Here is a 23,577-nt window from a genome sequence, read left to right on the forward strand (position 1 = left end):
TACAACGAGGCTTCGTTCATCACACCTGACAACAACACTGGGAATCACTAGAAGATAACATATGGATCCCAGGTAGGCTAGGTTGACGTCTCTTACCGGGGTAGTTCTGCATCATGACCGAGGGCATGCCTCGGTAGCCTGGGTGTCCGGGGTCGTAGCCCTGGCTGTAGGCGTAGGCCCCGTGCATGTAGGGCACGTAGGACTGGTGCTGGGCCAGCGGCGAGGAGAACTGCATGTGGGCGGGGCCGCGCTGCTCCTTCCCCAGAGGCCGCTGGTCCTCAGGGGCCGAGGGCCGGGGCTCCGCCCCCTCCTTGCTCTCCTCTTTATGGGCGCCGTCTTTGGGCCGCGCCCGGTCCTCTTTGCCCTTCCTGTCCCTCTCCCGGTCCCTCTCTCGGTCCCGCTCGCGTTCCTCCTTCCACCTCTCCTCCTCCTGAGCTTTCTGCGCCTCCGTAGGGTACTTGTTAGGGTAAACGTAGGGCCATAGCCGAGAGTCAGGCTCCTGGACAGAGGAGCAAGACCCAGCCAACATTAGATACAGCCGATATAACATTATTATTATTATTCAGTTACACAGGAACACTTCTACACATTCAATCAACACAGTGAAGATCTTGTGATAGTATCTGGTGTCGGGTGATGTTGGGCCTACCTGTCGGTACCACATGGCCTGCTCCATAGCGGACGGCCTCCCTGACTCCACGCCAGCCTTGGGCTCATCCTTCCCATGATGCCCTCCTTCGTTCAGCTTCATCTTCAGCCCCTCCGCCTGCTGGCCGGGCGTCTTGGCGTCCTCCCCCTTGGGCATGATCACCGACTGGGCCTGCTCCGAGGACGAGGAGCTGGGCTCCTTGGGCTTGCCCTGCGGCGGCCCCCCTTTCCCCAGGTCAGTGAGACTGGGGGCTTTGGAGAGCGTGGGGGGAACCGAGGCTTTGTGCTTCCAGTCCTCCCCCTTCCCAGAGCCGTCACGCTCCTTACCGCTGCCTTCCGCCTTCTTCTCGGCGGCGCTGCGGTGCTGCTCGGCCGCCTGGCGGTGGCGCTCCTCATACTGCTGCCGGTAGGCGGGGTTGGTGTTCATCAGGTGGTTGTGGTAGGCCTGGTCGGCAGGGTGGTAGGTGTATGGAGGCACGTAGGCATACTGGTTGTAGTAGAGAGGCTGCATGTACATGTTGGAGCGCTGCTGAATGACAGAGGTCTGCTGCTGCCCCAGAGGACCCAGCTCAGGCTTGCGATCCTCCTGGTGCTCCACCTTCACCTTCTCCTCCGCCGGCTCCTGGTCCTCCTCTTTCTTCACCTTCACCGGGGCCCCATCCTGGAGGGGTGCCGAGGCAGACACGCCCGGGCTGGGGTTGGTGTAGTTGGGGGAGTAGTAGGCATCGTAGCCGGGGTAGTAGGGGGAGTCCTTGCTGGGGGCCTGGGAGGTGAACAGGGCCTTCTTGGCTCCATCCCGGACAGAGTGCTCCTCAGACTTGATGCCCTTGACGCCCTCCACCCGACCCTCGCCGTCCTCGCCGGCGTCCGAGATGTCAGAGTAGGCGGGGCTGTTGGTCTTCACGGAGGAGCTGTCGGCTCCGTTCTGCGTGACCACGTTGATGGGCGTGGCCAGGCCAGCACTCTCGATACGGCTGGCCACGCCGATGGAGGGACTGGGGGCGTTGTCCGAGAAGCTGTAGATCTTGTCAGCCTCTGCCTTGATGCTCGCCAGCCTGCTCTGGTGTGGGTCCGACGAGCCGTTCAGCAGCCCGTCGCTCCTGCTGCCGGGGTCAGACGACTCAGAGTATGGACTCTTCCCCCCCTCCGGCTTCCCTCCTCTCACTGGCCCCTTGGGGCTGTCTCCCTCCTTCCCCCCTTCCTTCTTCTTCTTCTCTTTCTTCTTCTTGTCCTTGGACACGCTCAGGGCGGGGTTCACAGACAAGGGCTCCCCTAGTATGGAGGGCTTGGGTTGGATGGCTTTCAGTTGCGGGCTCTTGGGAATGGACTGAACCACTGAGCCCATGGCGGGGGTGTGCCCGGGGCCGGTTGGGGGGAGGCCTGCGGTCTGTAGGGAGTACAGCTGCTGGGGAGGTATGGCCGGGGCGATGGGCCGAGCCTTCACAGCTTTCTGGGCCAGCTTGTCAGCCTTGGAGCCACTGCTCGCCTTCTTGGACTTATCTTTCTTGTCATCGACATCATCGTTACTGGCCTCATCCGTCAAGCATGGCCCCTCCTCACACCCCTCCATGGCCACGCCCCCCGCATCCGCCTCGGCCTCGCCAGGCTTCTTCTTGCTCTGCTTGGGACCCAATTTCCCGGGGGAGGGGCTCTGAGCCTCAAAGCCCCGCCCCTTAGGCGTGACCGAGCGGGCGGGGGACAGGCAGGCCTTCTGGGAGATTGAAGCTCCATTGCAGTTTGTGGGATCGGGGTGGAGGGTGGAGTCCTCTCCGTACTCGCTGTCCCCATCCAGGTCCAGCTTGATGTCGTCGTGGTTGTGGGCGCGGGCCTGGTGGTACTTAAGGCCGTTGATGTGCTTGTACTTCTTGTTGCAGTTGGGGTGGGGGCAGTCGATGAGGACCGGCGAGGGACAGTTCCGATCCAGCAGGGGCGGGGGCTCTGTCTTGATGGAGGGGACAGGCAGGGTGGCGTGGGGGGGCAGCGGGACTCCTCCGCTGTTGGAGTTGGTGCGCATGCGCTTGGTGCCCTTGGTGTCCTCCGAGCTGGAGTTGGGCTCCATGTCGGACGCAGGCTTGTTCTTGCGCTTGTTGGCCGACGAGGGGCTGGCCTTCACGTCCTCCGTGTTGCTGCTGGGTGGTGTGCGCCGCTCAGAGGAGTTCTGACTCCCCCGCCGGCCCTTACTGTTGGAGGCGGCGCGGGTCTTGCTGCTGCTGCTGCCCTTGTTGTCAGACGAGTTGCTGTTGTCGTTGACGGGGGTGTTGCTGTTGGGACGCATCCTCTTCCCCCGGCCTCGGACACTCCTCATCTCCAGATCACTGGTAGGAGATTCACAGAACCTGGGGGACACACCATAAAACAACATGAACACTGTCCTCACTGTACTGTTATCCACAACAGCTGCTGCCCTGGCAGGGAAGTGGAGCCTCTTCATAAACACCCGGTATTATTACTAATAAAGTATGTTCTAAATGGCATAAAGTCACCTAGTCAGCCACCTAGTTAGTCAGCCACCTAGTCAGTCACCTAGTCAGCCAGTCACCTAGTCAGTCAACTAGTCAGCCACCTAGTCAGTCACCTAGTCAGTCACCTAGTCAGCCAGTCACATAGTCAGTCACCTAGTCAGTCACCTAGTCAGTCACCTAGTCAGTCACCTAGTCAGCCACCTAGTCAGCCACCTAGTCAGCCACCTAGTCAGTCACCGAGTCAGCCACCTAGTCAGTCACCTAGTCAGCCACCTAGTCAGCCACCTAGTCAGTCACCTAGTCAGCTATGTGTTTGTGAAAGTGGTGAACTGTAGGGGATCTCTGTGGGATCGATGGCGAAGGAGAGGATAAATCAATTCCTCATCTATGTAGCATCACAAAAGCCCAGCATCAAGGGGATAAGCAGCCAGCAGGAAGCCGGCTGTGCTCCTCCTCTGTCCTGAGCCCAGCGTGCTGCGAGGGCCATCAGGACACGAGGCCACCCCGCCTGGCTGTGTCTGTGCATGCTGTCATCTCTGGACTGTGTCTCTCTGTGTTAGTGTGTGTGTGTGTGCCTGTGTTACTGTGTGCATGTGTTAGTGTGTGTGTCTCTCTGTGTTAGGGCCCTATCTTGCACCCAGCAAGTATCATTGTAGTATCAAAGTAATTGACTTTGTCAACGACGCAAGTATCATTCCTAGTTTGCACTCGACGCAAAGCCGACTTTTTCCTCCACAGACGCAGGTCAGTAAATGAGGGAGTGACCTTGTGCTCCCGGGGCATTTTAGACAAAAAAGGAGGCGTGTTCCGGCGCTAAAGTTCCCTGGTGCTATTTTGCAGTTTCAGAAAAACAATTCCGCCACTGACCAGGAAAAACGTAGTCTAAAGTCAATGGCGTAATATTCAGATGCTATTTTAAGGGCCCAAACTTGGTCTGTGCGAAGCTACGTTACATTGTTTTGATTTATGGCGTGTTACATTTCTTCAATGATTGTAAAAAGATTTTCGTGAGAAATTTCTATGTATGTGAACTTGATTTGTAACAATTGTGGCAATTTCTTCCCACGCCTGTTTAACCGAACCAAAGATTCCATCAGAATCAGAATTCGGTTTATTCGCCATGTATGTTACACAAACACGGAATTTACTGTGGCAGGAAGGTGCAAACAATAAACATATACGGGTCTTACATTAAGTTAAAAAAAAGTACAATAGTTGAACTAATTCTAAGAACTAAACAATTTAAAAATACAACAATTCAAAATATAAAATATATATAAAAATAAGACTAAGAATTTGAATGAGCAGCATGAGGGGGCAGTGTGTGTGTCGGTTTTAGTGTGTGTGTGTGCCTGTGTTAGTGTGTGTGTGCCTGTGTTAGTATGTGTGTGCCTGTGTTAGTGGTGTGTGTGTGCCTGTGTTAGTGCGTGTGTGCCTGTGTTAGTGCGTGTGTGCCTGTGTTAGTGTGTGTGTGCCTGTGTTAGTGTGTGTGTGTCTGTGTTAGTATGTGTGTGTGTGCCTGTGTTAATGCGTGTGTGTGTGCCTGTGTTAGTGCGTGTGTGTGTGCCTGTGTTAGTGTGTGTGTGCCTGTGTTAGTGCGTGTGTGTGTGCCTGTGTTAGTGTGTGTGTGCCTGTGTTAGTGCGTGTGTGTGTGCCTGTGTTAGTGTGTGTGTGCCTGTGTTAGTGTGTGTGTGCCTGTGTTAGTGTGTGTGTGCCTGTGTTAGTGTGTGTGTGCCTGTGTTAGTGTGTGTTTACCTTGGGGGCGCCCAGTCGTGTCGTGTGCAGTCCAGGAGAGTTCCCACATACGTCTTATTCCTCCAGGTCACATTCACCACCAGCATGCCTGAGGGAGGGAGGGGGGCAAGAGACACTGATCAGTAACTACTAACACATGACTACAGTAACCATAACATCTTCATAACCCTGATAACAGCTTGGCACACACACCAAACCTAGTGTACAGAATATGCTGTTTTCTATCATGTCATTTGCTCAAGAGAGCATATTGCATTTTAAAGTGAAGTCATGGCAATACATTCATTGGCCTATTTCTTTAACACCACTGAAATAAGGTACAAATGTGTGTCAATCTGAAATTAGATGGCATCTCAGCATTCAGAGTTATGGCTTTCCTGCCCACACTAAGGCTGATACACACGTACGCACGCAATGCGCTATGCCTACATGTGCTAACCCTGCGCTATGCCATAATGTGCTAACGCCTGCGCTATGCCATAATGTGCTAACCCTGCGCTATGCCATAATGTGCTAACCCTGCGCTATGCCATAATGTGCTAACCCTGCGCTATGCCATAATGTGCTAACCCTGCGCTATGCCATAATGTGCTAACCCTGCGCTATGCCATAATGTGCTAACCCTGCGCTATGCCATAATGTGCTAACCCTGCGCTATGCCATAATGTGCTAACCCTGCGCTATGCCATAATGTGCTAACCCTGCGCTATGCCATAATGTGCTAACCCTGCGCTATGCCTACATGTGCTAACCCTGCGCAATGCCATAATGTGCTAACCCTGCGCTATGCCATAATGTGCTAACCCTGCGCTATGCCATAATGTACTAACGCCTGCGCTATGCCATAATGTGCTAACCCTGCGCTATGCCATAATGCACTAACGCCTGCGCTATGCCTACATGTGCTGCACTCACTCATCTCTAAACATGCACTGCCCTTTGCCATAATGTGTTGTGCTAATGCTGGGAACAGGCTAATTGTATCTTTATAGTTGTATGTTAGCGGCAGTGCCAAATTTTATTTCAGAACTGGTTGGTGTATTAACTTTCAATATATGATGTTTCTCTCAAACTTTGAACATGTGAAAAATGTGCATGATGAGGTTGGGCTTTACAGCCAGTTAGTAACACAGACAAACATGTATAATTTGGTGCAGATACCAAAATGTTTAAAAATACAGTTATGAAATTGAAACAGTTCTTAATTTATGTTTCTTCAGATTGCATTGCAGTAGACCCCATACAGTTATCCTACAACTGACAGGACTGACAGGAGGATTCATAAGATTTAACAATACAGTGTTAGGGACAGATCAGATGGCCAGAGACCTTGTGGCAAAAGACTTGAGACTTGACTTGAACTTGAGCTCAAAGACTTGAGACTTGGACTTCCAAAAAATGACTTGTGATCATCTCTGACACACACACACACACACACACACACACACACACACACACACACGAGGGAGGGAGGAGGCTGCAGACTCTCTTTTGGTGTTGTGGACACTAGGGGGCAGCAGGCATCACTAGATCATCTCTAGCACCTCCCCCACCACCAGCCCGGAGACAGTCCTTCTGATCACCGTCCCCTGGAGAGACTTCTCAGCTGATATCAGCTCACACGGCTGTTCTGTCATAAGTGTCGCAGTGTCATAAGTGTCACCTCCATAGTCTCATAACAGAGAAATGACAGTTTACGCCAAGCCACAATATTTGGACATTCCAGAGCCATTACAAACCCTCATGGTGGACTCTACCATTCCAGAGCCCATTACAAACCCTCATGGTGGACTCTACCATTCCAGAGCCCATTACAAACCCTCATGGTGGACTCTACCATTCCAGAGCCCATTACAAAGCCTCTCTACCATTGGACTCATGGTTATGTACCACTTGAAAACTTAAGTTGACTTCTCTAATGCATGCAAACACTCAGGCATGTTTTATTATATCAGCATTCGGTACCAACAGGACTGGTGACATGAGGCATAATGTAGGGAATCAGGTGGCTGAGCGGTTAGGAAATCAGGCTAATAATCTGAAGGTCGCCAGTTCGATTCCTGGCTGTGCCAAATTACGTTGTGTCCTTTGGCAAAGCACTTCACCCTACTTGCCTCGGGGGAATGTCCCTGTACTTACTGTAAGTTGCTCTGGATAAGAGCGTCTGCTAAATGACTAAATGTAACTGTAACTGCCAAAAAGAGAAAAAAATCCATTTCCAACATTTAGTAATTTTTACATATTACTATTGTATTTTAAGGCCGAAATGTTTTGATATACGTGTACATATTAAATTACAATAATGTGACAATGTTTTTTATTTGTATTAGCTCTACATCCACATTTTTGCTAAATTCCTGAGGGGTGTCATTGTCAAGAGCTAGCCGGTCGATCTGAGCTCAGACCAAGGAGGAAGTCATCTCCATACCAGACCAAGGAGGAAGTCATCTCCACACCAGGCTGGAGGAGGAAGTCATCTCCACACCAGGCTGGAGGAGGAAGTCATCTCCACACCAGGCTGGAGGAGGAAGTCATCTCCACACCAGACCAAGGAGGAAGTCATCTCCACACCAGGCTGGAGGAGGAAGTCATCTCCACACCAGGCTGGAGGAGGAAGTCATCTCCACACCAGGCTGGAGGAGGAAGTCATCTCCATACCAGGCTGGAGGAGGAAGTCATCTCCATACCAGGCTGGAGGAGGAAGTCATCTCCACACCAGGCTGGAGGAGGAAGTCATCTCCATACCAGACCAAGGAGGAAGTCATCTCCCCACCAGACCAAGGAGGAAGTCATCTCCATATCAGGCTGGAGGAGGATGTCATAAGACAAACCCAGAACAACCCACGTCAACAACATGAGATCCATACTTCTCAAGGTGCTGGAGGGGCGTCTGGGATTTTGTCTCAGACAGATAATTAGTTTATTCCTCTTCACTGGAGAGATTACCGAGAGGGGGTAAGGCAGGGTAGGTCAGGATGGGGGCAGGTAGGGTAGGGTTAGGTAAACAATGAAAAACATGCAGGGCGGGGAACTGGTCTCCATCTGGGTGTAATAGGCTAGCGTTAGCCTAGTGTTAATCTGGCGTTAGCCTAGGTTTATGAGCAGGTGACCCACACATATGCCCAGTTTACAGAGAGAAATATAGTCTCTCTCACATGCGCACAACACATGACATCAGGCTTCCAGCTCCCAGTACAGAGCCTGGGCTGGGAGGAGGGAGGGAGGGACAGGAGCAGGAGCGAGAGGGAAAGGAGGTGCTATGAAACATGAAGTCAACTGCCAGCAAACAATAGTGCGTCATTCAGCCTCTTCACTAGCCACACACAGCCCTGCTCTCTGCCTCCCAGCCGGGTCGAGGAGAGCTCAGAGGCAGAGAGAGAGAGGGGGAGAGGGAAGGGGGGAGGGAGAGACAGCGTCCTTGAGGAGAAGCGCACATTGTGGAGAGAGCAGTGTGTGAGGACTCTCCAGGCCGCTGCACCTCGCAGCGAGCTGTACGCTGCCAGGAGGAGCAGGGGGGCAGGAGGACAAGAGGAGCAGGGGGCCAGGAGGAGCAGGGGGGCAGGAGGACAAGAGGAGCAGGGGGTCAGGAGGAGCAGGGGGCCAGGAGGACAAGAGGAGCAGGGGGGTAGGAGGACAAGAGGAGCAGGAGGACAAGAGGAGCAGGGGGCCAGGAGGACAAGAGGAGCAGGGGGCCAGGAGGACAAGAGGAGCAGGGGCTCTGCAGTCCGGGTCACTGGCTTTATCCTCCCCTGTGAGAAGCTTTTCATGACTCGTCAGGCACAATCTCTGTAATCCCTCCCCCCACCCCTACCTGGGGTCTAGTCTGCAGGCCATGGGCCCCTCCAGGCTATGACCCCTGCTCCCCGGGGCCATTCTGATTGAACTCTTCCTATTATGTTGTCCCCTCCCCTGGCCAGGGGTCAAACAGACTAGGAGGACAGAAGCCCCTGTACCTGACTGGAGGGGCGGGCGGGCTGGACACACTCAGCCTGCTTCTCCCAGTAGGGAGGGACAGAGTCTGGGCTCTGAACAGCAGGGATGGACAGAGTCTGGGCTCTGAACAGCAGGGAGGGACAGAGTCTGGGCTCTGAACAGCAGTCTGGGCTCTGAACAGCAGTCTGGGCTCTGAACAGCAGTTCAACAAGCATTGTGTGTTGACAGAGTGGTGTTGGGTTATTCCACATATTCAAGCGTACTGATAAGAGAAGACAGGATTATGAGTGTATGATGAGGCCTTAATCTGTGAATGCTCGAGTGAGGAGAGAGAGGAGAGAGGAAAGAAGAGGAGATGAAAGAGAGAAGAGGAGAGAGAGGAGAGCAGTAGATTGTTTGCAGGGATAAAGAACTAAAGCCCATTTTCCTGTTAAATGTTAAACTGATAAACTGAACGGTGACTCCTTGGGTAATCCCTGCCCTCTGAACACACAGATAAAACTGTCTGACTTTGTTATTTCTATCCAGCCTGGGGTGCATCTTTAAGAAGAACTTGAACTTGCTGTTGCAAATTCAAAGCCAGACAGAGCAAGCAGGTTGCCACAAACTACTTTCTTAAATAAAAACCCCTTTTTCCAAGTGGTTCTTAAGATTTCATTGACTTATTTACCAGTTTGACTTACTGGGCATTTAAGGTCTTCCCCACAGAAATAAGAAATATGTGCTGAGCAAAAATGGGTCACTGTGCGAGAGGTGAAACTAGAAGTAGTCAGACAACTGCATATCTACTAGGGGTGGGAATCTTTTGGTACCTCATGATTCAATTTGATTCTTGGGGGTCACAAATTGATTGAAAATCAATTCACGATTTTTTTAGATTTGTAATAATAATAATAATTTTTTAAAAGACAAACAATTTTTTACATTTGTGAATCAATGTGAATCGGTAGAAGACTGAATCGCGATTCAAATGTGGATACATTTTTCCCCCTACCCCTAATATCTACAGTGCTGTGATAGAGTAGGTGTTGTAGGATTCACAGCCTGCACTCTTTACCCATGTCACATGACCTGGGTGAGGCTGAGCCCTGGAGAGGAGGGGGGGGGGAAACACCCCTTCAATAGGCTGGGAGTAAGACAGAACACCTACCTCCCCTCCTCCCCCTCCTCCTCCCCCTCCTCCTCCCCCTGTTGACTCCTCTCAGTCACCCTGGGGGAAGGAGGGTTGCTGTTTGTGTTTCCCTGGGCCTGGAAAACAAGCCCCCATTCAACCCTCCTGTGTGTTCAGTGATCCGAGTTTTCCCAGACCCGCCTGCTGCTAAGTAACAACCTGACCCTGTCTGGGATCGCTCTTATTGTTCCTTCTTCTTCTTGGTGGAGGCAGTTGTTTACTCGCTGCCCACACATGCTGCTACGTGAACCATCGGACACTCAACACCTTCCTCCACATAACACACAGGCCTCTGTTGAAATACTCTGCAGCCTCTCTAAGTTTGCGTATGAAAATAATGAAGCTGTCAACAATAGAGGGGAAACGTTGTGGGCCAGCCTCTGGCCAGTGTCAGACTTCCTTCCAGACGTGCAAATGCAGAGGGTTTAGAGCTAAGCACTCCTCTCAGAGGAGGATAAACGGATAGAAGAAGAGAAAGGAGGGCAAAGCCAAGAGGGAGAGGTTGAAGAGAGGGAGAGAGGGGTGACAGCAGAGAGAGAGAGAGAGAGAGAGAGATAGAGGTGGAGGGGTCTCCTTGCAACACAGACACTACTGCCCTCTCCCTGCATCACAGACACTACTGCCCTCTCCCTGCATCACAGACACTACTGCCCTCTCCCTGCATCACAGACACTACTGCCCTCTCCCTGCATCACAGACACTACTGCCCTCTCCCTGCATCACAGACACTACTGCCCTCTCCCTGCATCACAGACACTACTGCCCTCTCCCTGCATCACAGACACTACTGCCCTCTCCCTGCATCACAGACACTACTGCCCTCTCCCTGCATCACAGACACTACTGCCCTCTCCCTGCATCACAGACACTACTGCCCTCTCCCTGCATCACAGACAACACCCTCAGAAAAATTGCCCTCCCTGTTCTTCTGCTGAGGAGGGTTGTATTCCAGGCAGGTGAGTGCTGTGCGTGTGTTTAGTTACAGTAACTGTGTGATACTGTGTGTGTGTGTTTACTGTGTGTGTGTGTGTTTACTGTGTGTGTGTGTGTGTTTACTGTGTGTGTGTGTTTACTGTGTGTGTGTGTTTACTGTGTGTGTGTGTGTGTGTGTGTGTCAGGCCCAGGGGGTCAGGGCTTCACCTTGACAGCAGCACAGGGAGGATCACTGATCAGCAGCTCTGTAGAAATACTGACCTGGAGAAGGTCAGGACTTGGTAGTCAAATAGTGCTGCAAAGGTTGGCCTAGGTGAAAATCAACAACTCCTTAAAGCTTGAAGCCCCAGTTTGAGGAATGTGAAGCTGCAGTAAAGAGAAGTGGACTGTATTTACTAACATTCTCTTGCTACCTCCGTGGTGGGCTGTGGGGGTGTAAACTGTATCTACATCCAGTAATGACATCCTCAAATGGCCCACTGGCTGTGGTCCAAACCACTTTGTTTTTGCCAAGGCAACATAGGCAACCATAGAAGATCCTCTGCTCGATATCCGGATGCACACACACACACGCACTCACATACATGCACGCACACGATCCCCCCGCATTACCATACTACCTCCCCCCGCATTACCATACTAACTCCCCCCGCATTACCATACTAACTCCCCCCTGCATTACCATACTAACTCCCCCCGCATTACCATACTAACTCCCCCCGCATTACCATACTAATTCCCTCCGCATAACCATACTAACTCTCTCTGTATTACCATACAAATTCCCCCCGCATTCGCATACTAACTCCCCCCTGCATTACCATACTACCTCCCCTGCAGTACCATACTACCTCCCCCATCATTACCATACTAATTCCCCCGCATTACCATACTACCTCCCCTTTCATTACCATACTAACTCCACCCGCATTCGCATACTAACTCAGTTAGTCCGCAGTTCTAGGACCCTAGATTTATCTGACAGTGCCACCTAGCAAATTGGATGACGAAATATACTATTGAGTGTCACTAGATCGTAACAAGATAGGCTATTTGAATAGTTTGAGAGAGGCTAGAAACAAGGAAAACTCTGGGAAATGTGATTCTTCAAATATGGATAGATTTAAAATATATACACTATACCAACCCTCCACCAAACACACCTGCATCGCTCACCAACTCTTCATTACTCCCTCCACCAAACACACCTGCATCGCTCCATCCAACTCTTCATTACTCCCTCCACCAAACACACCTGCATCGCTCACCAGCTCTTCATTACTCCCTCCACCAAACACACCTGCATCGCTCACCAACTCTTCATTACTCCCTCCACCAAATACACCTGCATCGCTCCATCCAGCTCTTCATTACTCCCTCCACCAAACACACCTGCATCGCTCCATCCAACTCTTCATTACTCCCTCCACCAAATACACCTGCATCGCTCCATCCAGCTCTTCATTACTCCCTCCACCAAACACACCTGCATCGCTCCATCCAGCTCTTCATTACTCCCTCCACCAAACACACCTGCATCGCTCACCAACTCTTCATTACTCCCTCCACCAAACACACCTGCATCGCTCCATCCAGCTCTTCATTACTCCCTCCACCAAACACACCTGCATCGCTCACCAGCTCTTCATTACTCCCTCCACCAAACACACCTGCATCGCTCCATCCAACTCTTCATTACTCCCTCCACCAAACACACCTGCATCGCTCCATCCAGCTCTTCATTACTCCCTCCACCAAACACACCTGCATCGCTCCATCCAGCTCTTCATTACTCCCTCCACCAAACACACCTGCATCGCTCCATCCAACTCTTCATTACTCCCTCCAGCCCATCAACCACTCAAGAGCAACATTTTGAATCTTAAGTTTCAACATGGGGTTTCTAGGATTTACAGATTTTCACGACCACCAAAGACAAAAAAGTGTGACCAAAGCAGTATTCCCGACAAATAATACTTTCTGTCTTCAACTTGGCTGTTAAGTTACGTTTGGCAATCATAGCTCATAGGTAAACGTACAGTAGCTAATGTGAATCACGTGTGGTTATGTATAAAACCATTACGGCGTTGTGAAATGATTGACAGCAAAGTTGAAGTTAGCTAGCTAATGTTAACTTTATTGTTCAATTCAAGACCCAGAATTGTTTTACACATAACCACACGCGATTCACAGCTACTTACACCCTGATTCGCGTCCATTTTGTTATGAAACAAGCTCCTTTCACTTGTTATGATTCAATGTTGACCCGTAACCTACATTCACGACTGCAGGAAAATATTGATATCTTGTTCTGGTCCATGGTTATCCAATTCGCTAGGTGGCGCTGTCAGATCAATCTAGGGTCCTAGGGTCCTAGGGTCTAGGGCAAGAGCTTCCCAACTCAAGGCGGGCGCTTCTGAGAATTGAAAGAGGTTTTAGCTTGGTGATGGCTGGTGTTGCAGCAGAAGCTAATGACTGAGCCACAGAGGGCTTGAGGCTGGATGTGAGAGGGCCGAGGCAGTTCCCTGTCCTCCACCAGAGGCTGGATGTGAGAGGGCCGAGGCAGTTCCCTGTCCTCCACCAGAGGCTGGATGTGAGAGGACCGAGGCAGTTCCCTGTCCTCCACCAGAGGCTGGATGTGAGAGGACCGAGGCAGTTCCCTGTCCTCCACTAGAGGCTGGATGTGAGAGGACCGAGGCAGTTCCCTGTCCTTCACTAGAGGCTGGATGTGAGAGGGCCGAGGCAGTTCCCTGTCCTCCACCAGAGGCTGGATGTGAGAGGGCCGAGGCAGTTCCCTGTCCTCCACTAGAGGCTGGATGTGAGAGGGCCGAGGCAGTTCCCTGTCCTCTAAGAGGGCTGATAAAGATGGAGCCAACAACAAAAGCTAGATCCACCGTGATCAGCTCCCTGGCTCCCAGAATGCTGATGAGCTGCCTCTGTTGTGAGCAGCAGGTTTGGAACAGAACCACTGCCTAATGCTGCTCTTTGAAGTATGTCTCTTTTGCATTAAAGAATGAATTATTCATCAGCGGCAAGCCTTTGCCATTCACGCCAGTTGTGCTAACGGAAAAGGATGAAATAAAAGCCACATCTTGCCTCTCCTCATTGTCTGACATGTTGTTAGAAGGTCCCAGAAGAATGCAGCTCTCTGAGAGAGCTACTCCCACCCCTGACACTCACACACACCCCAATCTCAGGACAGACAGCAGAGGTCAGAGGTCAGACAGCAGAGGTCAGACAGCAGAGGACAGACAGCAGAGGACAGACAGCAGAGGACAGACAGCAGAGGTCAGAGGTCAGACAGCAGAGGTCAGACAGCAGAGGTCAGACAGCAGAGGACAGACAGCAGAGGTCAGACAGCAGAGAACAGAGGTCAGACAGCAGAGGTCAGACAGCAGAGGTCAGAGGTCAGACAGCAGAGGTCAGACAGCAGAGGTCAGACAGCAGAGGACAGACAGCAGAGGTCAGACAGCAGAGGACAGACAGCAGAGGACAGACAGCAGAGGTCAGAGGTCAGACAGCAGAGGTCAGAGGGAGGTCAGACAGCAGAGGTCAGACAGCAGAGGTCAGACAGCAGAGGACAGACAGAAGAGGTCAGAGGGAGCAGGAGGGTCCTTACCGTCCTCTGTCTCCTGCCAGACAATGCCCTCCAGGTTGACGCTGGTCCCCGGCTCGCACGGCCCCAGGCTCTCAGGCTCTGTGGCCAGGGCCACGTCCGTGGTGTTGACTGCTACGGAGCGCGTGCGGACCATAATCTGCTCACAGGGGGAGGCAATGTCACTGCTGCCCGCCAGCAGGAGGAGAGGTGGAGGGGCGGGCGTGGAAACCGGAGACTCCATCTGCAGGGAGGAGAGGAGGCAGGTTAGACAGGGAGAAGGTGAGAGGGACTCAGATGAAGACCTCGTCTGGGTCCGGGTAGCAGAGGAGGTGGGTTCTGTGGAGGCCTGGCTGACGTTATTCCTGGGATCTTCACTGTGAGGCGCCCGCTCAGGACCCGGGCCAGGGATGGCCCTTCCCCAGATGCGGCTCTGTCCATCTAAAGTGCGGGACTAGGAGGTTGAACCCTTTGAAACTTGAGTGGTGCTCACGAAGTACAGGCTAGCGTCTTCTAGCTTACTTAACCATGAACATATCGGCTTCCTTCCTGAACGGTATGGTTATTATTATTCATGGCTGATGGCCAGATTACAGCCTCAGCCTCAGGGCAGTTTTAAGGCACCCAGCCCTCCCCATAATCACCACCAACCGGCCGACACAACTTCCAATGCCAAATGTTACTACTTCTTGCTTAGGATCGGCAAGTGAAAGCCGATTTCACAATCTACTCTATATCCAATTAGTGGTGTTCATTAACGTGGGGTGCTAAGCAAGATATCTTTATACAAAACCAAACCAAGCATTAAGAGGAACAAGCACTGTTCCTGTCTGTTATCAAAAACACCAGGAACAATTATAAACTGTTAGCAATAATAAACTCAGGGTTTTCCACAGCACTTTGCAGTTAAGGCGGCCTTAACAACACACGCCTGCCGTCTTGACTAAGATGTTTTATAATTTTTATTAGCGATATTCGCAGTGTTTCCGCCAGTATTCTCCCTTTCATTCCAACAGCAGTCTCCCTCTAGAGGACTAGAGGAGAACCACCAACCCCCCCCCCCACCCACCCCCCCTGCTGGAGACCCCAGACTACTGGAGACCCAGACTACTGGAGACCCCAGACTACTGGAGACCCCAGACTACTGGAGACCCCAGACTACTGGAGACCCAGACTACTGGAGACCCCAGACTACTGGAGACCCCAGACTGCTGGAGACCCCAGACTACTGGAGACCCCAGACTACTGGAGACCCCAGACTACTGGAGACCCCAGACTGCTGGAGACCCCAGACTACTGGAGACCCCAGACTACTGGAGACCCCAGACTGCTGGAGACCCCAGACTGCTGGAGACCCCAGACTAATGGAGACCCCAGACTACTGGAGACCCCAGACTACTGGAGACCCCAGACTGCTGGAGACCCCAGACTGCTGGAGACCCCAGACTACTGGAGACCCCAGACTACTGGAGACCCCAGACTACTGGAGACCCCAGACTACTGGAGACCCCAGACTGCTGGAGACCCCAGACTGCTGGAGACCCCAGACTACTGGAGACCCCAGACTACTGGAGACCCCAGACTGCTGCGTGTGCGATCATCAACAATAACCATCACTAATGACTTTCACACCTTGGTGGTGAAAAACACAAAGCCTTTCCAGAAGCCCTACTCTGTCTCACTGGTGAACAGCTCTATTGTGGGAGAGCATGTGAGAGAGGAGTGGGAGGGGAGGTGGAACAGGCTGTAGCAGGGCCTGTTAAAGAGGAGCAGAGAGCATGTGAGAGAGGGTGTTAGAGAGGAGCAGCTGGAGCCGTGAGGGCCCAGGGACTCATCGTCAAGGATCCCATGGAGACCTCGCTGAGTGTCAGACGTGATCCTGTGGAGGAGTGCAGGAGCATCATGCAGAGGACGAGAAGCACACTGAGACAATGAAGCACACCCTGAGTCCCAAACACACCACTCCGAGGAGAGGAACATAACAAGGAGAAACGCATGTTGAGAGGGTAGCGGATGGACATAGATAGTTGCTACGGAGTGTATCTGCTGTGGTTGTAGACAGTGTTGTCAGGGGCCTGGCTGTCTGTCTGTCTGGCTGACATACAGAGCAGTGGCTCTATGATTAGCATCCCAGTGAGCAGCGCTGCATGAGTCAAAGCCAGAACCTCAAGCCTGGGGAACTCCTGTGGTTGTGTGATCGCTCACTCAGTGGTCCTCCGATGCTAAATTCAACGTCTCTCTCTCTCTTCATCCACACGCAGTTGAGCTACCGCCTCCCAGATTTACTGTGTAGCTGCTAAACATCCTGCCGAGCGCGCAGTTAGCGGGGGCTTCTGTTCCAGGGCTGTGGGGCAGCACTGTGTGTGAGGGACTCATCCACCTGCAGGAGAGATGAAGGCTTATCTCTCTGTGCTCTGGCGTGCAACAAGAGCTCCCTCCCCTCTTCGAACAGCCCAGTGCAGAGTCCCCGGTCTATAACTGGGGCCTGGGCTGGTCTTGTACATGTCCCAGCCCCCGACCCTGAAGGGAGGTGATCAGCCTAAACCCCCTCTGGCTGGCTGGAGAAGCGTAGTGGCTAGTCAGGAGCCCACCGGCCCAGACAGGATTACTGGAGGATTACAGCCAGGGTGCCCATCCAGACCCCCTGTCCTCCCAGTGCTGCACCCTCCGATCCTCAAGGGCCTGGAGGAAGACAAGACCAGGCTGTTTGTTTCACGCTTGTAAAACGCGCAGCCTGCCTCGTTCTGAAGAGGATGAATGTTACAGAGAGAGTATTCATGCGCCATGAGGCCGTGCTAACAGCAGACCTGAGACAAGCCTGGGGCTGGGAACAATGATTTCACCCGCCGACCAAAAGCATGCTTACATACCCCAACGTCAGAGCCTTCCAACACAAAGCTGCTCACAACTGGAGCGAGAGACTGCTATACAGAAACCAAGCACGTAACTGTAGTCACAAGGAAAAGACCGCAATCAGTTCCCCACAGCGTCTGGTTCCATAGCTGGGTGGAGGGGAACGGTGGCAGGCTGGAGAGGGAAGGTCCTGGAGTCTGAACGGAGACATAACCGTAGTGGAAGCTCCAGCCCAGCCTCACAACAGAAACATCCACTATTCCTGGCTCCCTCTCTCCTTCTGTGGGCTCCAGAGCACTATTAGCGGTTTAGAGGTTGTTTTTCTTTTGCAACGTTTTCACATCGTCAAGCCTCCACATTCGTGTGCGCACACACACACACACACAGACACACACACACACTTAGTCCACACCCTGCAACTTGAACTCTCTGAGGCCAAGAAAGGGGACTGGGTCTATCCATCGACTGACAGTCTAATCCCAAATGTAAACAGTTTAATGGCTTTTTTCCTGTTCACAATATGATTTAAGTGTCGCAAATCAAACATTGTGGCAGAGTGCTATGTCAGGGAAAGCTTTTCTCTGGAAATCTTATGCATGATTCTGTGTGGAGCACAATTCATGTGTTTTTCCCTCCAATCTTTTCATGGCCGATTACTCTTTCTGAAAATTGGGAGGAATATTCCTTAAAACCTAAACAATTCAGGAACTTATCCAAGCTGTTTGAGAAACCTATACAATTGCTGCTGAATGAATGACTGTTTACATGGTACCACATCTAACCCTAACACATCGCACCCTAATGATACCACATCTAACCTTAATGTTTTTCTCTACTGGCTGCAAAAGACCAACCAGTTCAGCTAAACTCATGGACTTGAACTTCCAGGTAACTTATGGCTAACCCTAACCCCCCAAAACTCGGGTCTGGAAAGCATCAAACAAACATTTTCCATCTGGAGGAACGGAGAGAATTAGAGCTCATATTAGACAGCTTTTCAGAGGCAGAAAACAATCACTCAGGAATGACTGAGGAGGGGAAGGGGTGAAGAGGGGAAGGGGTGAGGAGGGGGAGGGGTGAGGAGGGGAAGGGGTGAGGAGGGGAAGAGGTGAGGAGGGGGAGGGGTGAGGAGGGGAAGAGGTGAGGAGGGGGAGGGGTGAGGAGGGTGAGGGGTGAGGAGGGGGAGGGGTGAGGAGGGGAAGAGGTGAGGAGGGGGAGGGGTGAGGAGGGGAAGAGGTGAGGAGGGGGAGGGGGGAGGAGGGGAAGGGGTGAGGAGGGGAAGGGGTGAGGATGGGGAGGGGTAATGGGTGAGGAGGAGAAGAGGTGAGGAGGGGGAGGGGTGAGGAGGGGGAGGGGGGAGGGTGAGGGGGGAGGGGTGAGGAGGGGAAGGGGTGAGAAGGGGTCTGGAAAAGCTGAACAACGAAGGATATAATAGGAAAGGAATCTCCCCTCGGAACATGAAATGAGGTTTTGGCAGGCGAGTGGTGTTACAGCCTCAGCTCTGGAACATTCCTGGCTTCTCCAGGCCTCCTTCAGACAGCGGACGGTGTGGGGGGGTTAGGGTCGTCCCACAGGCCCCCCGGCCGGCTGACATCACGCCCCGGCTCAGGTGGGGAGGGGCTGGGTAAGCTTACCACTCCCTGCTGGGAGGCCCGGGTCAGGCACAGGTCAGGGGTCAGAGGTCAGGCCGTGTCAAGAGTCTCCGGTAACCACAGGAGAGGCCCCCAACGCCATGGATCACCTCCTCCCTCCCTCCCTCTCTTCCCCCCTCCCTCCCTCCACACACAGCAGAAGGGTGTGAAGGGGCTGGGAACACGTCCTCTGCATTGTCCCACCTCTGAAGACGGTGACTGGTTCCTGTGTTTGAGACACTCCTCATCAGAGCAGATACCAAGAATACCTACCAGAGTTAGGGTTAAGGTTAGATCAGGGTCTAGATAGCAGTACCAGGATCAGTGATTAGAGTTGGAAGCTGTTTGGGAACAAGAAAATAACAACTGAAGACAGCCTGAATGGATGGCTGGTTCACACTGTTTACAGACTGTTTTACAAAGTTTGTTTTGCCAAACAAGACAGAATGATGCGGTTACGAACACACAGGAAGTGAGTCAGGGTGATAGACACTCCTCAGTGCTGCTCAGAGTGTATCTGTCCTGCGATGCTAAATACACACACCACTCCCCTCTTCACTCGTCTGCATGAATCACTGAGTAAAGCTGGAGGATCCTGTGCACTGTGAACACCTCACCCCTCACCTCACCACTGAGCTCATACAGCCCCTCACTTCACCACTCAGCACAGCCGCACTGCCCCCCTCCCCCTCCTCCTCACCTCTCCCCCTCCCCCTCCCCCCCCTCCCCTCCCCCTCACCTCTCCCCCTCCCCCTCCCCCTGCCCCTGCTCTCTTCCCCTCCTCCTCCCCCTCCCCCTCCTCTGGCAGGTTGCTGAGAAGGGGGCCAAACTCTACAGACATACACATAGATACAAGCATGCCCAGGAGCTTTAGTCTGCTGCTTGAATGTTAACACAGCTCTGATGTAGCGGCGCTCTGCTTTCCCTCCAGGACAGCAGCTAACACCCCTAACAACGAGCAGCTGACGCCTAGCAACCAGTGTGACTAAACAGACACCTTCTTCAATCTCTCCACAGGGGCAGAAAATAGAAAGGCAGTAAGCCGCAAGGAGCAAAGAGCATTTCCCATCAATCACCAGTGACCTTTCAACTGAACCCTGGTGGTGTTGACATGGCCTAACACACGTCACGCTATGTTTAGATGGACCTCTCTAAGCAGCCTTTCAGGTTAGATCGCTCTAATCCCAGCTATGTCAACAAACCGGCATTAAGAATGAAAAAGATGGCGATTCAAAGAAGATGATGCAAAACATCCACTTGTCATCTAGACAAGGCTGAAATGAGGTACATAGAAAAAGGTCCCGTAAGGTTGCTCCACAACTTAGTTAACCAAACTCCTAAAAAGGATCCTGCTAAAACAACACAACTACATGGCTTGGGCTGGGCTGATATCTGTAACCCAAACAATTAGACAGCACTAGTCCGAACAGCTGTGGTCCTCATGCCCTTCCTGGGAGGTTTGTTAACGAGGCTCATGTCCTGGTGCCTGGGTATGCCAGCAGCTCAGCTGGAGGTCCTGAGCCAGGGCGGGGGGGACAAGTTCACGTCACACGTTAGTAATGTGGGTTACAGCTTTTTAACAAGCCTGTCTCCAGATCAAGTGACCACACATAATCCTCTGCAAACATGTGCAGCCTGACACTGGGGAGGGCGGCCATCTTGCACCAGCTGGCATGATGCAGGGGACCCTGCGTAAATCCACCCTGGTACAGCATGTTAGATCTGATCCTGGTACAGCATGTTAGATCTGATCCTGGTACAGCATGTTAGATCTGATCCTGGTACAGCATGTTAGATCTGATCCTGGTACAGCATGTTAGATCTGATCCTGGTACAGCATGTTAGATCTGATCCTGGTACAGCATGTTAGATCTGATCCTGGTACAGCATGTTAGATCTGATCCTGGTACAGCATGTTAGATCTGATCCTGGTACAGCTTGTTAGATCTGATCCTGGTACAGCCATGTCTTGAATGGTCAGACGCACCAGTAAAATAACACCTTCTGTCAACCGGAACAGGTTCAAATGAACCAACAGAGTAAGGTGAACTGTTGACCTTAACTCCTAACGCTATCTGCGGTTCAACAGTTTGTGCAGAGCTGTGACCAGAACATTCTAGCGGGGGCCAATCCAGAGGTGCAGTAAAACAAATGAAGCACTAACTACCCTGGTCTAGAGGTGCAGTAAAAAACATGGAGCACTAACTACCCTGGTCTAGAGGTGCAGTAAAAAACATGGAGCACTAACTACCCTGGTCTAGAGGTTCAGTAAAAAACATGGAGCACTAACTACCCTTGCCTATAATTAGAGACGAGGATTGATTGAAAATATGATTCATGGAAACCGAAAGCTGGCTGTAATTTGAGTTTCCCCTGGCCTGGAAGCCTCTCTGGAAGTACCACAATGGAGCTCTGCAGGGGCAGGGCCAGGCCACCGGGCTGGGGGAGAGAGCCTGGGGGAGGGGGACAGACCTCCATGATCTCACCCCCAGCCTGGAGACTCCTGGGGCTTCTCATCTACCCAGCATACCTCACAGGGTTAACCCAGGCCGGTCCACCAGATGCTGTGTGGTCTGATCTCCGGACCTCAGGGAGCAGGAAGGTCACGGCTGAACGCCAGCACCGGGGAGACACTGCAGGACGTACAGAGCTGGAGAGACACTGCAGGAGGTACAGAGCTGGAGAGACACTGCAGGAGGTACAGAGCTGGAGAGACACTGCAGGAGGTACAGAGCTGGAGACTCTGCAGGAGGTACAGAGCTGGAGAGACACTGCAGGAGGTACAGAGCTGGAGACTCTGCAGGAGGTACAGAGCTGGAGACTCTGCAGGAGGTACAGAGCTGGAGAGACACTGCAGGAGGTACAGAGCTGGAGACTCTGCAGGAGGTACAGAGCTGGAGACTCTGCAGGAGGTACAGAGCTGGAGACACTGCAGGAGGTACAGAGCTGGAGACACTGCGGGAGATACAGAGCTGGAGACTCTGCAGGAGGTACAGAGCTGGAGAGACACTGCAGGAGGTACAGAGCTGGAGACTCTGCAGGAGGTACAGAGCTGGAGACACTGCAGGAGGTACAGAGCTGGAGACACTGCAGGAGGTACAGAGCTGGAGACTCTGCAGGAGGTACAGAGCTGGGGAGACACTGCAGGAGGTACAGAGCTGGGGAGACACTGCAGGAGGTACAGAGCTGGAGAGACACTGCAGGAGGTACAGACCTGGGGTATCTTAGCCTAGCTAACCCAGCCAGACATGACGTCTGGGGCCAGCACGAGGAGGAAGCTCAGACAGTGCTGCGTAGCAGAGCGTGAGAAAGCAGCATGTGGCTGAGATCAGACCGCTGGAAGTCACAGGTACGAGCGAGAGTTGTGGGCAGCAATCGCTGACGGAAGCGCCATCCAAGTTCACCACAGAAAGCCGTCGTACAGTTTCCACATATCCTGTCAGACTTAACACCCTCCTAGCAGACACAGTTGAGCGTTAAAGAGGATCTGAACCTGCAGTCAGGTGTGTGCCAAACTGATCCCCATACTGTATGTCTCAGGACAGCGTTTATATGCCGTAAAAGGGCTGTGATTACTTCTGTTCCACGAACATGAGCCTTTGACCAGAACACCAACCCCTTCAAGCCCATCTCCCCAGGAGGGTGGGTGGGTGGGGGGGGGGCTGGCTCTTAACTCCAGAGAGAGAGGATGAGGAAGTGCCTGCACACAGCTCTGAGGACCCCCACCCCCTCCATCTACAGGCCCTTAGCAACAGCCTTAGACAGCTATTCACCTGTTGCTAAGAGGGAGATACTCTGCCAAGCCCTCTCACATCCTACCAACATCAACGAGGAACTGAAGCAGAAATAGAACTACACAAAGGAAAACTACAATTACAATCAAACAATTCAGGTTTTCAAACCTGTCAATCAAGTGCTCCTCCTTTTGTAAGTGGTGGGAGGGACAGTTTCAGATGATAACTCAAATGTTTTTTCTAAAGAGACCCAACCTGTATTGCCTCCCATGCTAAATAAAAGCAGCTGTGCTCTAGGAGAGATGACAGGCCTTACCTGTGGCCATCCAGATCCTCACAACAGAAATAAGCTGTTGAACAAAGAGCTCTTCTTCTCTACTGTCTGAGGAGCTGACAAATAGGCAACAGTGAAAGAGAGAGAGAGAGAGAGAGACACAGAGAGAGAGAAAACGAGCAAGCCTGTAAGAGGAAGCAAGGAGAGGTGGTAACCTCGACAACATCTGTACTTGGCAGCCAATGGCCTGAAGTCTCCTATTCAGCAGGGGCCTTGCCTGGCTCCTGACAGTTCACCCCGGGAAGAAGGAAGCTTTGTTAACTGCTGAGCTTTAAACAATGGCAGGAGGAGAAAAAAAACACTGACAATTATAGGTCACACTGCCAATTACTCGTTCTACCAAGTAGGACCCAGTGTCTTGTTAGTGAGACAATAGCAGATGTTAGGCAATCAACCTACAATGCTAAGACGGCAAAAGCTATTGGATTGAGCATCTCTCCTTCTGTTGTGATTGTCTAAAGCTGTGGACAGCCTGCGTCACCAGCCTACTGCAGGAGCCCTGAGCTGGAGGCTGAGGCAGGGCAGGGC

At 52.3% G+C, this 23,577-nt stretch overlaps 1 protein-coding gene across 2 annotated transcripts in view; it reads right to left on the bottom strand.

Annotated features, from left to right (window-relative positions):
• znf609a (zinc finger protein 609a) overlaps positions 1-23,577 on the bottom strand; it is a 91,364-nt gene that overhangs the window by 7,330 nt on the left and 60,457 nt on the right. For both annotated transcript variants that reach the window (XM_084671570.1, XM_084671571.1), the window contains exons 3-6: positions 14,522-14,741; positions 4,866-4,953; positions 650-2,984; positions 97-499 (exon numbers count right to left, since the gene is read on the bottom strand). In XM_084671570.1, coding sequence (XP_084527696.1) covers positions 97-499; positions 650-2,984; positions 4,866-4,953; positions 14,522-14,741 — 3,046 coding nt within the window. The remainder of the gene's footprint in view (positions 1-96; positions 500-649; positions 2,985-4,865; positions 4,954-14,521; positions 14,742-23,577) is intronic.

The sequence above is a fragment of the Hypomesus nipponensis genome, chromosome 14, assembly GCF_054491055.1.
Source record: "Hypomesus nipponensis isolate SF chromosome 14, ASM5449105v1, whole genome shotgun sequence".
Taxonomy (NCBI): Eukaryota; Metazoa; Chordata; class Actinopteri; order Osmeriformes; family Osmeridae; genus Hypomesus; species Hypomesus nipponensis.